The following is a 19,782-nucleotide window of genomic DNA, read 5'->3' as shown; positions in this document are numbered from 1 at the left end:
GTTGGGGAGGAGGGGAGGAGATAAGAAAAAGTGTCTCCGTGATCCCTAAAACCACCAAATCGCTGGAGAATTGGGGCCGGATAGAGTTGTCTCTTGTTGTCAGCCCACGTCGTCACGATTTTATTCACTGCGGTGTGGCATTGATCAGATGGAAACCATATTTGTCTCCCTCTGAGACCTAACCTCGCCTTATGCTTTTGGAGTAATGGACTCTTTAAAATCCCCAAAACAGCTTCCCGGTCTGGGAAAGGCAGCTAGACAGGGAGCGGGGGGCGGGGGGAGGGCGGCCTTCTTAGCGCCAAAAGGTCTGAGGATTCCCGGGACCTGTCAGCCAAAGCTCGCCACCAGCACCCCGCGGCGCCCACGCGAGGCTTCCACGCTGGGCGCGCACCGCACATGCTCGCCACGCAGTGGGGGCGGCGATCCATGCTCCGCGACGAGGCATCGAAGTGGGGTTTTTCGCGGGCGGAGTGGAGACTGGCAGTTGGTGAGGCCGAAAAGTTCAAAGCCCCCGAATGAGCGCCACCTCCTGCCCCAACCATCACGAGCAGGTCCTTGCAGTTAGGCTCTCCCGCCCTCACGCTCCTGGGACGAAAAGCTGCCGGATCCCGCACAGCCTCTGGAAGAAGCGGTGAGGCTGGCAAAGCTGCAGTCCTCGGCTTCTGTCCGGGCTCCGGGAAGCAGGAGGGGGTTGTCCATGCTCCAGACCCCAAGCTACTGCTGTGAGCCCTCGCACCGAGAGAGGCAGGACGTGGAGGCTTAGGGTTTAGCCCTCCCAGACCCAGCCACTGTGCCCCATGCCCTCCTCAAGGCTTCTCGGACCCAGTCAGCTGGACTCCACGGGGGGAGGCGTCACCCCGGTCCCAGATTGCTGGGGCTGGCGAGCGGGCGCTGGGGAGTGGGAAGTGCAGTGTCACTTGGGTGTGTCCAGGATGTGTATGTGGAATCCTATAGTTTCAAAGGGTAGGTGAGGGTGTGGTGGTCTACACTCAGCCTATCTATCACTCGCTCTTCCTCATCAGAGGCTGGAGTGGCCCTAGGCCTGTGGCCCGGTTGGAGGCAGCACCTTCTCTGGCTCACCCAAAGTGCCCCAGGAGGCCTCGGTTTGGGGCGGCTGAGCAGGCGGGCGGGGTCGCCCAGGGGAGCCCAGGCCCAGCGGGTCAGGAGGCCTCTGCCGACGAGCAGCCACGCTGGGAAACCCGGGGCGAGCGCTTTGCTCCCTATCTTCCCAGTGTCCGTCCTATATTGTTTTCTGCTCTTAAAACTGACATGTCTAATTGGCAATTGGTGCCGAATCGTGTCCAGAGGTCTCTTGTGGAACATTTCTACAGCTGTCTCCTTCAACTAGACGCTTATTCATGTCGCCTTAATGAGAAACAAAACGTTCTCTAATGAGCAATTACAGAGCGACAGGATTGTTCCCATAACAAATTCTTGCGAGTGACAGAAGCATCCTTTGTACCAGATATTTCGCATACTGTTACCGATTTTCCCTTCTCTAGCCCGGCTCCGTGGAGGCGCGGGGCACGGGAGCGGGTCCGAGAGCGCAAGGACGCGCGGGCAGCCCCATCAGCGTCCCCTGCACTGCCACCCCCCACCCGAGGCCCCCAGGCTTCATCGTGCTCCAGGGAGTGAGATGCCACATCCCATTATCCCGCATATTATCTCCTTGTCAAAAGGACAACAAATACCGATTAATCTTCGGAGTAAACTGTTTCCTATTCTTGACCAAGCTACCTCGGTGTACTGGGGAGGGCAGAGCCAACACGCCCCATCCCACCCTTACCTGCTCCTCTTCCCCCATCCCTTCTCATGGATGCTGGGATGGTCCAGATCCCATCCCTCCTCCCGGCCCCAGCACCCCACAAGCCGGCTCACAGTATCCTCACTCCACTCTTCTAAGCAGTCACCACCCACAGAGAGTGAGAACTGGGGGTCCAGCAGGGGGAGGGGGTAAGAGTGGAGATGGTGGGGGGTTGTTTTAGTTGGGACACCACCACTTCCAGTGTCCCAACATCTACTGGGTGCTGCATCTCTCTGCTCACCTTCTCTCATATGCACCCTACTCATAGTAGCATAATTTGTCAATTATGGCAAAAAAAGCAAAATGATACAATTGTGTTTACCTCGCAGTCTGTCAATGTGTTAACTTGTCACACTTCTACAGCAAGGGGGCTCTCCGTGCATTTTAATGGCAAATTTGAATAGGGTACCACGCAGCTAGCTCTTATACACACACACACACTCCTGCATAACGCACACACACACATCAGCCACATTCATACCACTCCTGTTATATACAACTCTTACACTTCCAGGCCAACCAGATAGTTGAACAAACATCACCTACATACAGTGCAAGCCAATATATCCCAAGCCTTTGAAGAGTCCCACTACTACATTCTCTAAGTACAGAGGCAGAGCGAGGGAAAAGTTGGGGGAGAATAGAATTGGCTGCATATACAGAGAGTTTAGATGATGGATACTTGGATTTTTACCTTGGGTAGGTTGCCCTGGCACCGAAGTCCCCGGATACCAACCCGGGCGGGTGCCCCAGCTTCCGGTCTGCCCGTTCAACATCCTTAGTTTATCATACATGCCGTCTGCGCCCATCTGTTGCTTTTCGCTAGCCAGGTTGCGAAGAACTCTGTTTATTGATGACACCTGCAAATCAAACCAAAATCAAACCAAATGGTAGTGTCTCCTGAAGACAGAGTCGCCCTGTATTAAGTCCCCTTCTTAGCCCTCCCACCCCCTTAAAAAACTCTTAACATATCTTTAAAAACTCCCAGCCATCCTGGGACAGCGGGTGGATTTACAGGGACATCATGGACAGAATGACAGCCATCACTTTGGGCATGAAAACTGGGTTAGGTCTGAATTAGAGAAGGGAAGGTGGTCATTCACCATTGCTCAGTGTCTCTGGTGACCTAACTCACATGGCTGCTTTGCTTTGTTAAAAGATTGCCCAAAAAAATTTTTTTGGCTTTGTTTTGGGGTTTTTTTTCACTTTATTTGTTTTATATTACAGCAGAAATGGATGTTTGCCACCTGAAGGAAGGTTCAGGCAAGCGGATTTGGAAGAAGTTAGAATCTGGTTTTCATTTTCATTTTCCTTTTTGATTCAAGTCCCTTTCCCTGAGTGCCTCTGCCCTCTACTTTGCAGCATGCAAATAAGGTGAACAATTCCCCCCACTTGACTCCCATTTTCCAGAAAGTCAAAAAAAGGTCAGGATGCTCCTCTCAACAGTCCCAGATACAGGAGACGCACATAAAGCAGGGAGGAGATAAAGACATAAAGACAGCAGGAGCGGGGAGAGTAGGAGGAAGTGAAGAAAGTATGGTACAGAGGACAGCGTGGAACTTGGGGAGGGGGTGTGCTCAGTGAACTTACACTTGGTATGTTATCGTTGGTACAGACCCCCTCGGACAGTAATCTGTCTCGGATTTCCCAAGCAAAGATGGACGGGCACTCCCGCTTATACTGGGCTATTTTGCTTACAACTTCTGGAGTCGCTACTCTTGGCTTACTACCACCGATTGCCCTGGGTCTGATGGAGCCAGTCTCGTAATACCTGCCCAGAATTTTACTCACACATCCGTTGGACACCTGCATAGGGGAAGTGGACAGAAAACCACATTATTAATAATTTCAAGACAAAAATAAAATTGTTTAAGTATGCATTAAACAATGACAAGCTTACGTTTTGATTGTCCAGCACTTGGACTTTTGCATCTGCATGGGTCTATAACACAAAAATATACCTTCAATGGTATGAGAACTTACTGTAGAGAGCTTTTTTAAAAATTACATTTGTAGCCCTAAAAACTACAAATATGATGATACTTTCAAACAGTTTGAACTAAAAAAAAAAACTAATTTAAAAGTTTTTTTAAAAAAATTGTTTTCTTAAACATTGGCTGAAGATGCATCAAAACGAAGTCAGATTAAATTTTTTTTGTGCTGATCTTGCATAAAGCGGTGTTATGTTTTAATAAGCAAAAGGGGACAATAAACTGAATTTTAACTTATATTTCCTTTAAAAATTTACCCAATGGAGTAACTGTGGCTTAGGGAGGGAGATAAATAGCATTTGCCTTTTTAAAATCAATAGATAGTCTTCATGAAGATGAAGAATGCAAACAAATCTCTTGAAATCTGAGTTAAGCATGGAATGAGAGAGAAGGGAAAATTATGCTGGTTTTGTAAAACTCAGCTTCTTATATAGTTCACAGACTGTTGTTACCACAATTAAGGTTTTTACCAAATGAAAGGAGAAAGGTTTTGTTTTAATTCACACACATTTTTTTTTTTCTTAAGCAGATGAGTTATCTTATGTGACTGACCCACGTTGAAAGAGATAGGGAAGGATGGTGGAAGGAGAGGGGAAAGCGGGAAGACAGGGGAGTGGGGTGGGGACTGGGAAGGGTGGGTGAGGGTGGGGGGTCCATAATTAGCAGCGTTTACAGTAAGAAATGAAGAGAGGGCGTTGAAAGTGGAGGGCCGCGGGGGCGGCGAGTGGGGCGGCGCCGGGAGGATCACCTGCAGAATTCGGGAAATGTCGCACGGCCGGGCCCCGCTGTGAGCTAGCTCTACGATCTTCTGCCGGGTAGAGTCCGGCAGTGGCCGCCCGTTGACAAAGACACCACCGAGCTGATTCACTCCGCTGTGACCTGAGGAAAGGGAGGCGAGGCGAGGAGAAGGAGTAAAGAGAAAGAGGAGGAGGAGGAGAAAACAACCACAGTGCATCCTCAGCTCCCGGCCAACCCTTGCCAACCTCGGTGATCAGGTCCCTGCTATCGATCGAAAAACAACAGGACCACGCAGCCATGCGGGGCATCGGACAGCCCAGCCCCAAACACAGCCGTGCTCTTGCCCACTGGACTGCAGAAGCACCAAACAGGTAGACACATGCCGACGAGCAAGAACACACGTACCTCGCTATTGCCATCACCCCAGCAGTGCCCCCAGCCGACTGCCCCTCTTCATAAACACCCCAACCAGCCGCTGAACTGACAAAGTGCAAACAGTTGGCTCTAAAAATACCCTCCCAAAGATCTCTCCTGAGTGTCATGGCAAACCGTGGTTCTACAGAACCCACACTGACTCTCCAAGCTCTCTCTCTGCATTGTTGGAACTGTGAGAGCAAATCCCAGAGCCCTTCAGCGCTCTCGTGCACGCTCGAGTCCAGAAACATTTGTTGTCACACTCCAAACTCTGGCGAAGGCACCGCACAAGCACTGAGGTTAAAAATGCATATGTAGAAGAGAAGGGGAAGGAGGAGAGAAGCACTAGAACAGCAAATCTGTGGCTAGTGAACCCCAACCTAGGTTTCAGCGCTTCCACTGCGGGCGTGAGGGTCAGAGCCCCAGATATGCTCCAACCACGAAGGAGTCCGGCTGCCGCAGTGGGGCCGGAGCTGTGAGTCTGCTCCGTAGCCGCCACAGCTCGCTTTACTTCCGCTGCTGATCTCGGCCCTCCCCACAGCCAAGGACAGATATTGGCAAAGCTCAAAAAGCGACAAGGAAAAGACCACACCACAGTGTCCTCCATCCCTCCTTTACCTGATCTCACAACCTCGCCCCGTTGTCTAATCTTAGAGAATAAGGAGTAAGTAGTTAACACCTCTCTGTAGCTCCCTCCCCAGAAATCACAGGCTCACAAATACAGCCAACTGCCAGTTTCCACTTTGTTAAAAAATCTCCAACCTGCAGCCCCGGCTCTAGAGAGCAGCCCTTCCAGGAGAAGACGCGGCTCCCTGCTCAGCGCTCTTCTCTCCTCTCCTCTCTTCTCCTTGGAGCCTCTGATAAATTGACTCCAGGAGCTTGAGCTTCTTAGCAATAAATAAGCTCCAAATATAGAAGAGGGGGGAAAATATGATGAGCCTCTCTGACATTTGTCTTTAAAATAAAACTAGCTGCACGTCAAGTTTGAGCTTAATTTCTGGAAATAGGCGGAAGTCGCTCCGGATCATGCATGGAAGGCTAATTGAAAAGATCAGTCGGGGCGCTTGTGGCAGCCTTGTCACTTTGTGACAGTGCTCCGCTCCGGGAAATTGCATCGTCACGACAAACGGGACCGTGATAAAACGACCCTTTCCGTCCCTATTTGTAGATCACTCAGACGAGATTGAACTGCACTCGTTTCCCCTTCAAGGGGAGTCGCGTTTTCAGGGTAGCCAAAGGCTTGGGGCGGAGGGGGCCCTCACTGAGAAGGGGGGGCCCGGAGCCTCAACTGGATGAGAAGTGACAGGCGTTTGGGGGATCTCAGCTCCGGCCGGCCCAGCGCGAGCAGGGACATCGCAGGGGCACTGCTTCTCCAACAGAGCAAGGCCTAGTCCACGCTTCTGGTTCCTCCTAAATTCCCTTTAATGCCTTCTTTGCCTCGCAGGACCCATCTGCCACTCCAGCTACGGAGCCTCCCCTTTGTGCAAAGTGACCCTTCCGGGAAAGAGAAAGGCTGTCCCAGAGAGAGACCGAGACTTTCCAAACTTCAAGCACGGCCTCAATTCCCAATCTACGAATGCCAAGGCGTGTGAAGCCGCCTTAATCCTAGACCTTTCTCCTTCTTTCCCCACCCATTGCAATAAAATAACGCGCCCGCCACTTCTGCAGAAACCTTGCCCAGGAGAAGCCAGGGCCAGGTCTGCCCCAGCCAGCATCGAAATGGCAGCGAGGAAACGCTGCTCTAAGTTCCTCTTCAGAGGTTAAGCCGCAATCATTGTGTCCCTTCCCTAGGGACGGCTGGCGCTCTCGCCCAGCGGCGATGATTATGCGCCTAGAATTCTACCACGAAGCATCTAATAGGAAAACATATGGTGTCAATTTGGATGCTCTGCACCTCACGCACACCCGGGAGTGAGAGGCACAAAGCCCTGCAGACCGGCCTGCGACCCCGCGCCCCTCAGAGCCCGCCAGCCAGGCCGCAGCGGCAAACGCTCAGCGCTGCGCGCCCCAGCGCCCCAGCCAAGCCGGCCCGAAAGCCTGCGGCTGGGGAGCCTGAGCTGCAGGGGGAGACCCCAGCAGCCAGAAAGGTGGGTAGAAGTCTTCGCTTCACCAAGAATAGTACCTCCCGGGCCAAGCCCTGAGGCCTGGCAGGTTCAGCACAACTAACCCGTCTTAAAGCTCACTATCTTTGCGCCCTCTCCAGAGCTTTGTGCCTACCAGCCTCGGAAGAACCGGGAAGAGGCTGGCGCCTCCTGGACAGATACATCGGGCGCTAGGGAGTCTAAGTCTGCAGTTTGGCAAGAGAAGATTGCTGGAAGACTTAGGCCTTTCTGCACTCCTACTACAGCTGAGCCCTTAAATCGCGTCCAGACTATGCACCTAAAAACCGGGCGAAGTTTCACTGGGCCTCCAAGCTCCCAGGCCTGGGCTCCAAAGTAGCCCTGCCACATACCAATATGCACGGACTAGGCAGGAAGGTGGACCGGAGGCTCAAGGGGCCTGGGCCGAGGGAGCACGGGAGCCCTGGAATCAAAGGTATTGCGGGGGAGGAACGACCGGAACCCATACAGTTGCAGCGATCAGGGCTCGGCTTTTCCAACTCCTTGGTTCGGCCCCCCATTCTCTTCCTAGGCCCAGTAAACCTGCTCTCGCCGGCGCCCTGTAACAGCCCCATGGTTCTAATTTACCATTTTCACCCACTGCAGGCTGGGGCCCTTGCCTTCTAGGCCCACGACCCGAGTAGGGAGGGGAGGAGCTACCCTGAGAGTGCCTGGAGGAGGGGAGCACCCCCCACCCCGCCTGGCCGGGAGAGACGTTCAGTCTTGGCTAAGCCCAAAGGGGCCTCCTTCTCCTCTCTGGCAACTAGAAGAAGCCTCCGCCCCTCCCTGTTCAGCCCAGCCCCACTCTCTGGGGTCAGAGCCCGGGCAGGGGCGGGGAGGGGGTGTGTGTTACAGGATTTGGGGGGATGGGGTTTCTCTACCTAAACTTAGCAAACTAAAGCAGGCGGTTCTGAGCCGCCCAGACCCTGTTCTTCCAGGAGCCAGAACAGCAGAGCAAATGCCCTCCCCTCTCGGGTTGCTGGATGCAGAGGGGGGCACAGCTGCCTCAGGTCCCCAGGCTTTTCCCACACCGGGGGATCTGGCAAGGTCGGAGGCCACAAACCTCTGCACCCTCCCCTGACTCGCCAGTCCCCACATTCCCCAGCCTGGTCAGAGAAAGACCAGAGGCACTTACTGTTCTGCATGCTGGTGCTGGCTGGGGACCGCAGGATCCCACTGGGCTTGAATATGGGGCTCTGTTAGCAAGAATACAGGCATTAATCCTGGGCCCGCACCTGGTAGGCCTACCTCCCCATCAAAGGATGACTTGGAGCCAGGAAGGAGAATGCCCCTTCTTTATGAAATGATCCACTCAATCACTTGGGGCGATCTGAGAGTCATCCAGCTCTGCCCTCCAGTGCATGCAAAATCTACAAATAAAATACTTTAATATTCCCAATCTGTTTTCCCCAAATCCCTAAGTAGTTAACCCTTTAATCAGGAGAAAGGATGACTGAATTTTGTCTTTTTTCTTCCATCCAAACAACAATGAAAAAGCATTCTGACTCTAGGGTTTTAGGGCCCAAAGCGGCTTTCAAGCCACCACGGAACTTGCCTGAAATCTGGGATGTCTGTCCACTCTTACAATAAAAGGTCTCACACATCTGCGCACCCCTAGTTAAAGTCTTCCCCCTAAGATAAAACAGAAGGAGAGAAAGGTATGTCAAATTGTGGCTCAAAAGCATAGGCCCATGGACTCTCTGAGCCACACTCTCAGAAAAACAAACAAATAAAACAAAAAAATACTTATTTAAAGGACTCAAACTGCCATAAAACCCTAAATTCCAGAGTTGCACCCACATCTTTAGCGGCCTCTCCCGCAGAAGTCACAACCTTTTAGAAGTGGCTGCTCTGGCCTGGCTTGGGAGAATTATAGAATCTGAAAAGTAGGGGTCCCATTTTGCAAAAATATCAAGAACCAGGGAAAGGAAAAGGGGAGAACAAGAGAAATGGTGGGGTAAAGAGTAGAGGCCCAGGACCAATATCTGAAGTTTAGAGGTGAGGGGAAGGGGACCTCGGAACTTCAGGGTGCCTGCGGGTGCAGACTGGGGCTGATGAGGACTGCAAAGCTGCTCTTCCTCCTTAAGGAATTTCACCACCTGAGCTGCCCCAGGGCACCCAGAACCCAACTCTCTGGTTACCCCTTAAATTTCACTCTCTCTTTCAAAGCTTCCCAGGCAGGTCCCCACTCTACCCATCTCACAGCCTTTCTGGGACTTTGAATATGGTGAGCCCAACTTTTCCCCCCCCAAACCTCACTTTTTGTGATTAACTTCTCTTTTGGTGTTTAGATCTTCCTCCCTTTTACTGTACTGTGACACACTGTCTACCTCGCCTCACTGCTTTAAAAAGTACGAACAGGAGGGGGTGAGCGTGGTCGACAAAGCCTACAGACAGCGAACAATGGCTTCTATTCTCCAGCTCTCCCCAAACCCAAAGAGCAAAATCGAGTCTCCCTAACCAGCAACACAGATTCCAACCACACGTACAAACAACCCACCAACCCACAAAAGGAACAGAAGGACACTTCTAGCTTTATAAGTCCTGACCTAGTGCGTGTCCCTCAAGGCTCGCCTTCTACCACCCCCTCCCTGCCTTCCCCTAAGAAGAAGGTTCTGGGGGGAGGGGAGAGAAAATAGGAAAGTAATTTCTTGTTATAAATATCTGGAGGTAATCGTGTTACTGGTGTGAGTTGTTAGGGGCAGTAAAAAGATACAACGGCACCGTGGGGAGCTCAATTGGGGAGAGAGAATTACAATAAAAAGACTATTCAGGAGGTTTGCAAAAAAAAAAAAAGGTAAAATAATTATATAGTCATAGCATTGTTTTTCTCTGTTTTAAAAACTAAAATATTCTTTTTCCAGCTTTGCCTATTGTGATTATTAATTTTGCCTGCAAGCAAGGAATTCCAAGCAGCACATATTTTCTCTCCAAGGCCATCCATGGTCTAATTTATTAACTAGCTTGGAGGCAGCTTAAATCCACAAAAAATAAACTTAAGAGGAGGACTTTTCCCCAGCTTCTGAATGCAGCCTAGAAAATATTGGAGATGGCAGAGGGCTACCTAGTTACCCCTAGCTGGGTTAGCTCCCAAGGTCTCCTTCCTGTCTCTTAGTCCACATGACCACAGTCCTGCCCCAGCCAGGCAGAAACCCCAACTTCGAGCAGAATGTGTCCCTTCTCAAAGTGGGACTCTGAAACTGCAAAGTGGTAGCAGGCAGGGAAGGGGGGTAGCGGAATTCCCCTAGAAGGGGTAAAACTTCTTGAACTCTTCTCTCTGACCCACTCTGTACTCGAGCACAACTGAATGTCCACATCCTGGCCGGTCCATTCTTGAGGCTATTTAAAAAAATTCAGTAGCTGATTCCAGAGAGGACTAATTTTCGAAGCATCTGGGAAGGTGGAAGCATTTCAAGTTCCAATTCTGCTCCATTCCCACCCCACCCCCACCCCCAGCTAAGATGCTATATAATTACTTAAGTAATTGTTAACACTTAGTGCAAAGCAAACCAGGACCTCTGTCGTGCACACCAACACCCGGAAGCAGTCATGCAGAGAGGCTAGTCCCCCTCAGCCGCAGCCAGAGCCCCCCAGCTCAGCCTGGGGCTTCCTGCAGCACTGACCAGGTCACACAGCCATGCCAGGAACGAAGGAGTCTCCAGACACCTGGAATTCACCACAGCCTTGATCCAGTAGGCCACTGGGCCACTGCCTCTCCCATCTCTTGCACAAGCCTCAGCTTTCAAATACTGTTTTTTAAATTACTTAATTCTCAAAATCCAACCCCAAACTCCTTAGCTGGGATGAAGGGGAGAGCTCACTTTCGGCCTTCCCCGCCTCTAGCCAAAGAGTAATTAGCAATTAAGATGACAAAGTTTTACTTTCTAGGGCCAAATAAGATAACAACTAATCAAATTGCCTTCAGACGTTTGCAAAGGTCACCGGCTATAAAAAATGTAATGTCAACGGCAACATCTATTATTTCTCCCCGGTAAACTCGCCAGGCTTTCAAGCTCTTTGCTTTTTATTTCATTTCTGCTCCTACCCCCTCCTTAACCTTCCCAAGTTCGAGTTAAACATCCAGAAAAGCTTAGGGAGCTTTGTAGAGTTTGAGAGAAAAGGATACCACATTCACTTTGTATTTAAACTTTCTAGAAATCACTCAAGACTGGAGGACCAGGTTTTAGCACTCAAAAAAGAAAGCATTTCCACTTGAAATTCAACTCCATTTCCCCCAATTACACTTGCTAAAATTCAGGGCTATTATGGTGCAGGGAGACTGAGAAAATCTACACAAGGAAAGAGGCAACAACTTTATGAACTTTGAAAAGACACTTTTCCTCCTGGGGTCTTAGAATCAATCGGAAAGCTCTCGAATTACTCAGACTAATTAGCTGGGAGAGGATGTGATCAGACGAAGGGGAAAGCCAATGCTTTCATATTGATTTTTTTAAGCCTCACAAAGAAAAAAAAAACAGGGGACTTGAAATTTTTTTTAAAAAAAGCAATCCACCTTTCCACTTTCAAACTTTTTGAAACGGCAACACCGGGTGCAGCTTTGTCAGAGGAAGACAAGGAAAAATACCCACCGAGCGCTGGGGACTGAAGGACAGGGAAGACCCCAGCTTTCGCAGGGCGAGGGCGAAGGTTGGGGGAAGACTGGGAAGCAGAGAGTTTTCAAGTTCCGAGCTTTGCGCTCAAGTTGGGGGCAATAGCCTGGGGGCTTGATGGAAGCTGACAATCCTCCTGCTCGGCTCTGAGCTCCCTCGGAGCGCGCGTTCGACCGCTTCGGCCTGGTGGCTTCCTCCCGGATCCCGCTCACTCGCTCGCTCTCTCTGTCTCCAGCGTGCGATTGCCTTTGCCGATGGACTCTGCTAGGGCTGGCGGCGGGCGCGGTGCCCCTCGGCGCTCGAGTGCCCGCGGACTTCTGTGCCCCGGCGGAGAGCAGCACAAAGCCAGACGGCGGGCGAGCGGGCGGCAGCGCGGCGAGCCGGCTCTCTCGGCGCTTCCTCGGCGCGCCCGCTCTCTGCGCGCTCGCTGGGCCCTCGGCTGGACAAAGCAGCCGCCGGAGGCTGGTCCTTGCAGCCGTTCCCGGGCCTGGGGCACCGCAGAGCTTCTTCGTCCTCTTCCGCCGGCCAGGAGCATTTGGCGACGCTGGGGCCGGGGGCCGCGGCTTCTGCTGCGCCTGGAGCCTTAGTTCTTCCCGCGAGCTCAGCCCGCGCTGGCGCTGGGAGTGAGCCGGCCGCCAGCCCCGAGCCCTGCGCCGCTCCCGCTCGCCGGCCGTCGCCCTCCGACGCGGGCTTTCGCTGGAAGTACAAAGTTTGGGCTCCTGCTTGGAAACTTCTCCGGCCCAACTCTCCCGGCGTAGCAGTGGGGGAGGGGACCGGCGAGAGGGGAGGAAGGAAGGGGGGAGGATGGGGGAGACCTGCCTGAATATTGCAATAAAAATGAAGCGAGAAGAAAGAAGCGGACTCACCTTTATGAGGCATCCTCTCTCGTCAAAGCTCCTGTCAAGAGTTTTGTTTGGTTGGGGTTTTTTGGCTGTTGTTGCTGCTTAAAGACCACAACGGTTTGAAATGACGGTGTTTTAAAGGAGTTGCTGGCGAGAGTTTTCTCCACAGATGCTGCTGGTTTGGTTTGTGAGAGCAATTCTCAGATCCCTGGGAAGGAGACAGAGATTGACAATAAAATGGGCTGTCAGCGGCTGGAGAGTGAGAGATAAAGAGTGTGGGTGAGAGAAGTGGCTGCAGCCAGCACACCTATGCTGATTGGTGATGGCTCAAGTGTGTTAATGTGTGTGTGCCGGCGCCCGGCCTCGCCTCCACCGCTCCTCACTGGCCCATTAGCGAAGCCTGACCTCTGTCATCATCCTCCAGCAAAACACTTCCTCCTGCGCCTGAACCAGAGCGGGAAATGAGGCCGAGCCACGGTTCGCTTTTCAAACCCACTAATCACTCCGCAACATGCAAATGCATCCCTCGCTCCCACACAAAATATTGCTTTATGCAAAGCAGCGCCGGGGCCTCGCGCCAGCCGATTGGATGTTTCCTCTCCCCGCCTGGTGCAATTGGTCGGTTTGTTTGAATATGAATACACTTGTTTTCGGCTCCGCTGGTGGGTCCCGGCTCCTCTCCCCGGTGCTGGGCCCCCGCGCCCAGGCTCTGGAGCTGGTGCTCGCCGACATCTCTAGGCTCCGAGCGCTCCGGGAGTCAGCGCGGCCCGCACTGTGGCCGCGAACTTGAGGGGTCGAATTTAGGCCTCTGGGCTGGGGGTTCGCGCCCGCACCTCCCTAAGCTGGGCGCGGGACTCCCAACTCATGGGGGGTGGGATGGGGGCAAGTTTCTGCAGCTCTGCGCAGCCCTTTTTTGCCAACTCCATCTCAGAGTTGCCGCCTCCTCCCCCGCCCTCCCCTCCCGCCCCTTCCCTATTTCAGCCTGATCGCTGGGACGCGGAGAACAGTGGCCGCACCCTAGCCCACCTGGCCACTGTGAGGAAGAGAAAAGGGGAGTGTGCGGCACCGGGTCCCGGCAGCGACACTCGGGCGCAGTCCAGGGCGAAGCCTAGGCCGAGAGGAGGCCTCGGCGCTGGGATCTCGGCGACACCGAGTCGCCTCCTCAGTGCAGGCCTCCCGGGCCTGCCCATTCCCCCACCCTCGCTCCGCCGGCCCTTTCTTCTGTTCTTTCTCTTTTCGGAAGCCGCGGTGCGCAGCGGAGCGGAGGCACAGCCGGGCTGGAGAGGCCCGAGCAAACACGCCACTTACTTTGTGTACAGAGGGTTCTTGTGAAAAGCCCTGAAGAGTCCTCACCAAACACTCACCAACTTCTCCCACGTGCCATTTGTTGACTAAGTGCGGCGGCAGCTTTTCCAGGCGCCCAAGAGGAGGGGACTCCAGGGGGAGATGAGAGGGGAGGGAGGTGTCAAAGGCCTGGGGTGGAGGAAGATGGCCAATGCTGGGAGAGTGTGTGTGCGCGCGCGCACGCGTGTGTGTGTGTGTGTGTGTGTGTGTGTGTGTGTGTGTCTTCGTCCATGATGTCGCTGTTTCAGCGTGTGTCGGTGTGTGCCTCCAGTTATCTGTGTATGGTGTGCGTGTCTCTACACCACGATTCCTTCTCCTGGGTCTGCTCAGTCCACGGAGGCAGCTCCTCATCAGCTGTTGCCAGAAAACCAGGGAGGAAAGTAAGTAAATGGCTTTTCTCTTCTGACCACACACCAAAAGTCCATTTGTTGAATGCCGGACGATTAGGACACACCTCAGTACACTCCAAAGGCGCCCCTCGGCGCCCGCAGTTAAGGTGACAGGGGAGGGAGCGGCTGCTTAGTCTTGCGAAGTCCCGAGTTCTAGAGGAGCTTGTACGTGGTGGCTGTGGAAAAGGGACTTTGGGGGTGGAGGGACACACCCCAGGACCCAACGAAGAAGGGGGTTGGAAAAGCTCAGGCAGGGAGGCTGAAAAGAATCCACCATCAGGCACACTTGACTCATCTTGACTTAAGAAAAGTGCTGAAAGTTAGAACTCATCACTAAAGTCTGCGCACTCTGAACTCACCGCTGAGAGGCAGCGCGTTAGCCACCCTTGGAAACTGGGGACATGAAGACACTGCAGGTTGCTTTGGGCCGCCGGGCTTAGTGTGGGTCTCACACTGCCGTCCCCAGCCCGGACCCAGTAATGACGCGACCAAGGAGCTTGGGCAGAGCTCGGGAAAAGCTAGGGCCTCTCCAGTCCGAGCCAGGGTTGCTGTCGCACACCCCGCGCAGCCCAAAAGCACTCAGCGCCAGGAGACAATCCAGGCCAGAAGCGAAGCAGGTGGCGCCCGGAGCCGGGGTCAGCGGCCTCCTCTGAGAGATTTCGTAGGACCGCGACTTTCCCGATCCCGGAATGTGGGACAGCGGGCCCAGGTCCCAGATCAACGAGAGTCTGCATTCTTTTTCTCTCCCTTTTTGCTTCTCAAACAAGCATTAAAAAAGCTTGAACTGAAGTCCACTGGGCATAAGCGAGGGGGTGGGGGAAAGGCCCAGAGACACTGTCCGAACTGGAGGTGAATATCATTTTTACAACCTCTCAATTAGCGACCGAATGGATTAGCACCTTCTTAAGCTTTGCCTCGGAAAGAAGCAGCCGTAATCTTGTTGCTATTTCCCCCCTGGGCACTGGCTCTTTGAATGGACTCCTTCTCCCACCCAACCCCAATCCCCATCTCACCTCAGAGAAAAGTTTTAACAACAAAAAATCATAAGAGGCGAGAAGCAGGGAGTGAATGCCACTGACGTCATTGGGTGGGGGTGGGGGCTTGGAGAAGGACTCTTGGAAACCCCTCAGCACCAACAAGAAACAAAAAAGACTTGGCTGCTCTCAGTGTGTCAATATTTTTTTGGGGGGGTGGGGGGACTCAGCCCAGAGAGAGGCAGAGTTTTCAAAGTTTAAGGAGAGAGGGGTGGAGAGCAAGATTTCCTGTTCTTTCTGGGCTAGTTTCAAAGAGGGTGAGGGTGTTGTTCTGCTTCGCACCCTCTGCCAAATACCTGTTCTGGGGGCGGCACGGCTGGCTAGGGCGGCTGGAACAAAGGTGCAGCGCCCCATGGTCAGAGGTGTGAGCAAAACTGAGACAGTTCACAGGTCGCCATTTTAATTGCGGCTTCCAATACCACCGAGGCCCATACGCTGCCCGCGAAGGCGGGGGGATCGCGCCTGCGGTTTCTGTGTTGCCTTTTTCCTCCTCTTCCTAAGTGCCCCCCATCCTACCCTACCCCTCCCTGCCCCTTGGCGCCCAAGGAGGACCGCTCTTCAGCCTGGCCCCGCAGGGGCCTGGGTCATCCCACCCGGTAAGGAGAGGCTGTCTGTCACGCTGAGTCACGTTAGGGGCTCGCCGCTCACTGGAGAGTGCCCGGAGCCTCTGGCCACTATTGGTTCGTAAATGTGAGATCAGGCAGCATATCACCCTCAGAGGTCCCAGGCATTCGCTGATGCCCACTACCCAGGTTTCCGGTCGGGAGGCGGCCTCTGCCAAGGCAAGGACGTGCCCAGCTCGAGGGAGAGATGCTTTCGGCTTCCGGTTTCGGAACCAAGAATCTCCCACTGGTGTTGTAACACCTCTGAACTGCCGCTTTCCACCGCAGAGTAGAGGCGCGGTGCTGGCACGCTGAGAAGGGTGGAGATGAGTTTTTCTTTGAAGGAGGAAAGTCTTCGCAGACACCTGCATCACTGTGCAGGGCTCCCAGCAGCTCATTCTTTGCTGGCCGTGGGAAGGTGGATTCACTCGAGAGCAGAGCTGGCGAAAATGGTCAAACGAGCACGAAAGGCAAAGGCGCCCAGCCCTGTCGCCCAGTTCACGGTGCCCCCTCCACTCTAGGCCTTTCTCCTTACTCCTTTCTCCAGCAACCTGCAGGTTTCTAGTTCATCCCGCAGCGTCGCACAGCTCAGAGCGCCGGGAAGCCGAGGAGAGCCAGCAGGGTGGCGTCTCCAGGCTGTGGCCACGCTCGGCTGGGGAAAGCCGCTGTGCCCTCACCCTTCTTCGCCTCCTGCCAAATGACTAGTGGGTTCGGTCCTCTTCCATTCGCATTAGGCGGCAAGCGTCTCTCTTTCTCTATTCCTCCCCCCAAATACTTTTTAAAAACCATTGTCCAAGTGTGTTTCCCAGCCAAGAGATTCCTGTAGCCCATCAGGTCGGACTCCCAAGACTTTGCTTCCCGAACTCTACGTGCCGGTTGTCCAAGATGGGGACCAGGTTTAAAACTTCTGATATGTAGGACATTTGCAGTCAGTGGCACTCTCCGATTTTTGCAAATTAGGTTTCCAGCAAAGTTTGCTTTCAATTTTGTCACCCAGGTCGGTCCCCCATCTCTCCTTTTCCTGTAACCTCCGCCCTCAAGAGGCAAGAGTTCAGCTTCCAACGAAAAGTAAGGCAAGGCCACCTCAGTCCCTTCTCCCTAGGGATTCCCTCTCTAAAAATTCGCCTGTTTTAAAGGCCAGGAACTGAGTCCCGCACTTGTCCTGAAGTGGAGCAGGTTACACGCGGGCTGGGAACTGGGGGCTTTGCTGGGGGATTTGAGGCTGGGGAAGAGGAAGGGAGCAAATGTCATGGCTAGTTCGCTGGAGCAGCCAGGGAACCGGAGCTAAGCGTATCCTGACGGGCTCTTAAAATGACATTGATTGGGACAAGCTGTTCCCCACCCCAGTAAGAGTTAATCTGCCTGTTAATCAAGGCACTAAGGGGCTCAATGCGAGTTTTATTAGCCATTGGAGAACAGAGGCAGCAGTGAGGGATCAAAAGCAAGGATCCCAGATATTTGTCAGCGCGGTCACCAAAAAAAAAAAAAAGTATTTTCAATTAGAGAACAATTCGGCGCTTTTCATCACTTCCTAACTCTGCTTTACAGATGGTGACTTAGAAACCTGGCTAGCGGGGAAAACCGATGCCCGGGGGCAGCCACGGGGCGAGAGGCAGGGGGAGGAGCTGCGGGTTTGACTCGCCGAGTTCGGCCAGGGAGAGTTTAAGAATTCTCAGCCTGGGCCCCTGAAGCCTTAGATTCTTCCCAAGAGGAGAGAGAATAAAAAATAAAACAACAAATAACACCACCAATATCGGCATCCATCCTTCCCGGTCAGCTCCCCTCTGCTCAAGCCAGGCTTGGGGCGCCAGGTGGTGTCTGGCCCCCGCGGACCGCAGACCCGGCCCGACTGAAAGTTTGCAAAGCGATAGGGACTCTCCCTCCATTTCTCTCGCGCTGCCCCCTTCCGCCCTGGAGGGGCGTTAGGTTCCCTCCAATTTCCTTTCAAATTCTAAAATAAACAAACAAACAAACAAACAAACGCCAGGCCCTGGGGAAATTTGAATAGTAGCTCATTCAATAATTCAAATTATATGAAAGAGTCCGGGGGTGAAAAAAAAAAAAAAAAGACCAGCCAACCACATACTCCCTCGGATTAAGGAGGGCACAGGAGTGAGAAGGCGACAGAGGAGGTCCCTGGCTTGCCCTGGGCGCGGGGCGACGACTCTGGTCAGAGGTAATTATGTCATTGCGTTTTCTCGCTGTGACAGCCGAATAAACACAATCTCCAGTAAACATCTCTAATGAGGGAGGAGGCCCGAGGATGGCTGGGTTTGATTTATGACTAGAGGAGAAGGTCCACTTCCCACAGCGAAGTGGGCAACCTGCTCGCCCCTCAGCTCCGGAAAGGAATCCGAGGAGGAAAAGACCCAGATTCAGGTAAGGTGCTCGGCGGGGTGGCGACTACTCTCTCGTCACTTCTCTCTCATTCCCCTCTTTCCCTGGTGGGGTGGGCAGGGGGCGGCCACCGCTCGGAGCTGGGCAGTGATCCCAAGCACCTGTCATAGGTATGCCTGAGATACAAACGCCCTCCAAAAATGACCCCCCAAAAGATCTAGAGAGGGGGCGCCAGGAGCACCAGTGGTGAGCCCGGGCCTGACCAAGAGGCCTCCCCAAGCTTCTGGCAGGTGCTCCTGTGCTCCGGCGTTTCCGGCCGCTCCGGGCTGACCTCCTGGAACTTTCATCAAGTTTGGGGTCGTCCCTTTCCTGACCCACTTTGGAGAAACTTCTGGCACCCGGCTTGGGCCGTCGGGGGCAGGAGAGCCGCGGGTGCCGCTCTCCCCGGCACGAGGCGGCCGGACTCTCCTGGCGCCCACAGACTTTCTGCCCAGGCAGCGAGAGCAGCGCCCGCGGTAACCCGAGCCCGTGTTCTAGCTCAGTGAGAATCGCTAATTATTAGGTCTTCCGAAGTGAAGCTCAAATCACACGCTGGGGTTTACGCGCTGCCCAGCTCTGCTGGCAGCATTCTTTAGTCCTCGGCTCCTTTCTGAGAAACGAACTCCCATCTCTACGACTTTGTTTCCGTCCGGCAATCTACACTTTGCAACCGCGGGAAACTTTTGCGGCACTTCTCCCGACCCGCGGCGGGGCGTTTCCACGCGTTCCGGGCGCGGGTGGGGACTTCTCCATGCGTGAATGTTGTTAACTGCGATTCGGGGGAGTTCTGGGTGCAAACTGCATCCCTCCTTCCTACATTTCTCACGGTCGCGAACAGCTTCTGCAGCTAGCAGTAGCAAGCAGATCCCCATTTCCCTCTCCCCGTACCTCCCCTCCCTCCCCCCCCCAATCCCAGCTCAGCACCCGTCTGGAAGTCCACTCTGGGGACTGGAACATTTTGCTACTTTTGCAGAAAAGCACTCTAGGCAAAGACAAGACACCTTCTCCTCCCTTATCCGATTCCGCCCCTTTTACTCCCCTCTATCTTTGTAAGCCTCCTTTTAAAGGCAAAAATCAAGCCCCCGGGCTACTTGGGGCGGGCTAGAATTTACGGGCACCGGTCGCGGGCAGCGGAGAGGCGGCGCGGGCCCCGAGCGGGGCCGGGGCGGGAGCCCGGGCAGTTACCTGGGAGCAGAGGGCGGGGAGGCAGGTGAGCCTGGCGGCGCCGGTTCCCACACTTCTCACCGCCGCTCGGCAGGGGAAGTGGCAGATCTGACAGCCGCGTTCTACGCGAGGACCTGCCCTAGAGTTTAAATGTCAATGATAAGAAAAGAGGGTGCTCAGGCAGGCGCTAACTTTCCTTAATATCCATGCCAGCACGGTTCTCATTGGCTGCGGGACCCGCGTGACGTCATGGCGGCCAGAGTTGGGCTTAGCTCCGCGCCCACGAGCGCTCCGGCCGGGCGGGAGCCTCCTCCTCCTCATCCCGAATCCCGCCCGCTCCAAGCTCTGCACTGGCCTTCCTGGGCCGGGCCCGCG

General features: G+C 53.9%; 1 protein-coding gene across 9 annotated transcripts in view; it reads right to left on the bottom strand.

Annotated features, from left to right (window-relative positions):
* The window catches only part of PAX6 (paired box 6), a 28,684-nt gene extending 9,103 nt beyond the window's left edge, over window positions 1-19,581 (bottom strand). Inside the window, exons 1-8 of one of the 9 annotated variants that reach the window (XM_011362537.2) lie at window positions 19,429-19,576; window positions 12,523-12,706; window positions 8,602-8,678; window positions 8,182-8,242; window positions 4,544-4,674; window positions 3,705-3,746; window positions 3,395-3,610; window positions 2,499-2,664 (exon numbers count right to left, since the gene is read on the bottom strand). In XM_011362537.2, coding sequence (XP_011360839.1) covers window positions 2,499-2,664; window positions 3,395-3,610; window positions 3,705-3,746; window positions 4,544-4,674; window positions 8,182-8,191 — 565 coding nt within the window. In that variant the 5' untranslated portion in view covers window positions 8,192-8,242; window positions 8,602-8,678; window positions 12,523-12,706; window positions 19,429-19,576. Of the gene's footprint in view, window positions 1-2,498; window positions 2,665-3,394; window positions 3,611-3,704; window positions 3,747-4,543; window positions 6,896-8,181; window positions 8,243-8,601; window positions 8,679-12,522; window positions 13,045-19,428 lie in introns of those variants that run through there. The other 8 variants (XM_011362539.2, XM_023532056.1, XM_011362541.2 and 5 more) reach the window with 8 other exon arrangements.
* Window positions 19,582-19,782: the final 201 nt, after the last annotated feature.

Source organism: Pteropus vampyrus, unplaced genomic scaffold (genome assembly GCF_000151845.1).
Source record: "Pteropus vampyrus isolate Shadow unplaced genomic scaffold, Pvam_2.0 Scaffold76, whole genome shotgun sequence".
Taxonomy (NCBI): Eukaryota; Metazoa; Chordata; class Mammalia; order Chiroptera; family Pteropodidae; genus Pteropus; species Pteropus vampyrus.
This window is presented reverse-complemented; position numbering and strand designations above follow the sequence as displayed.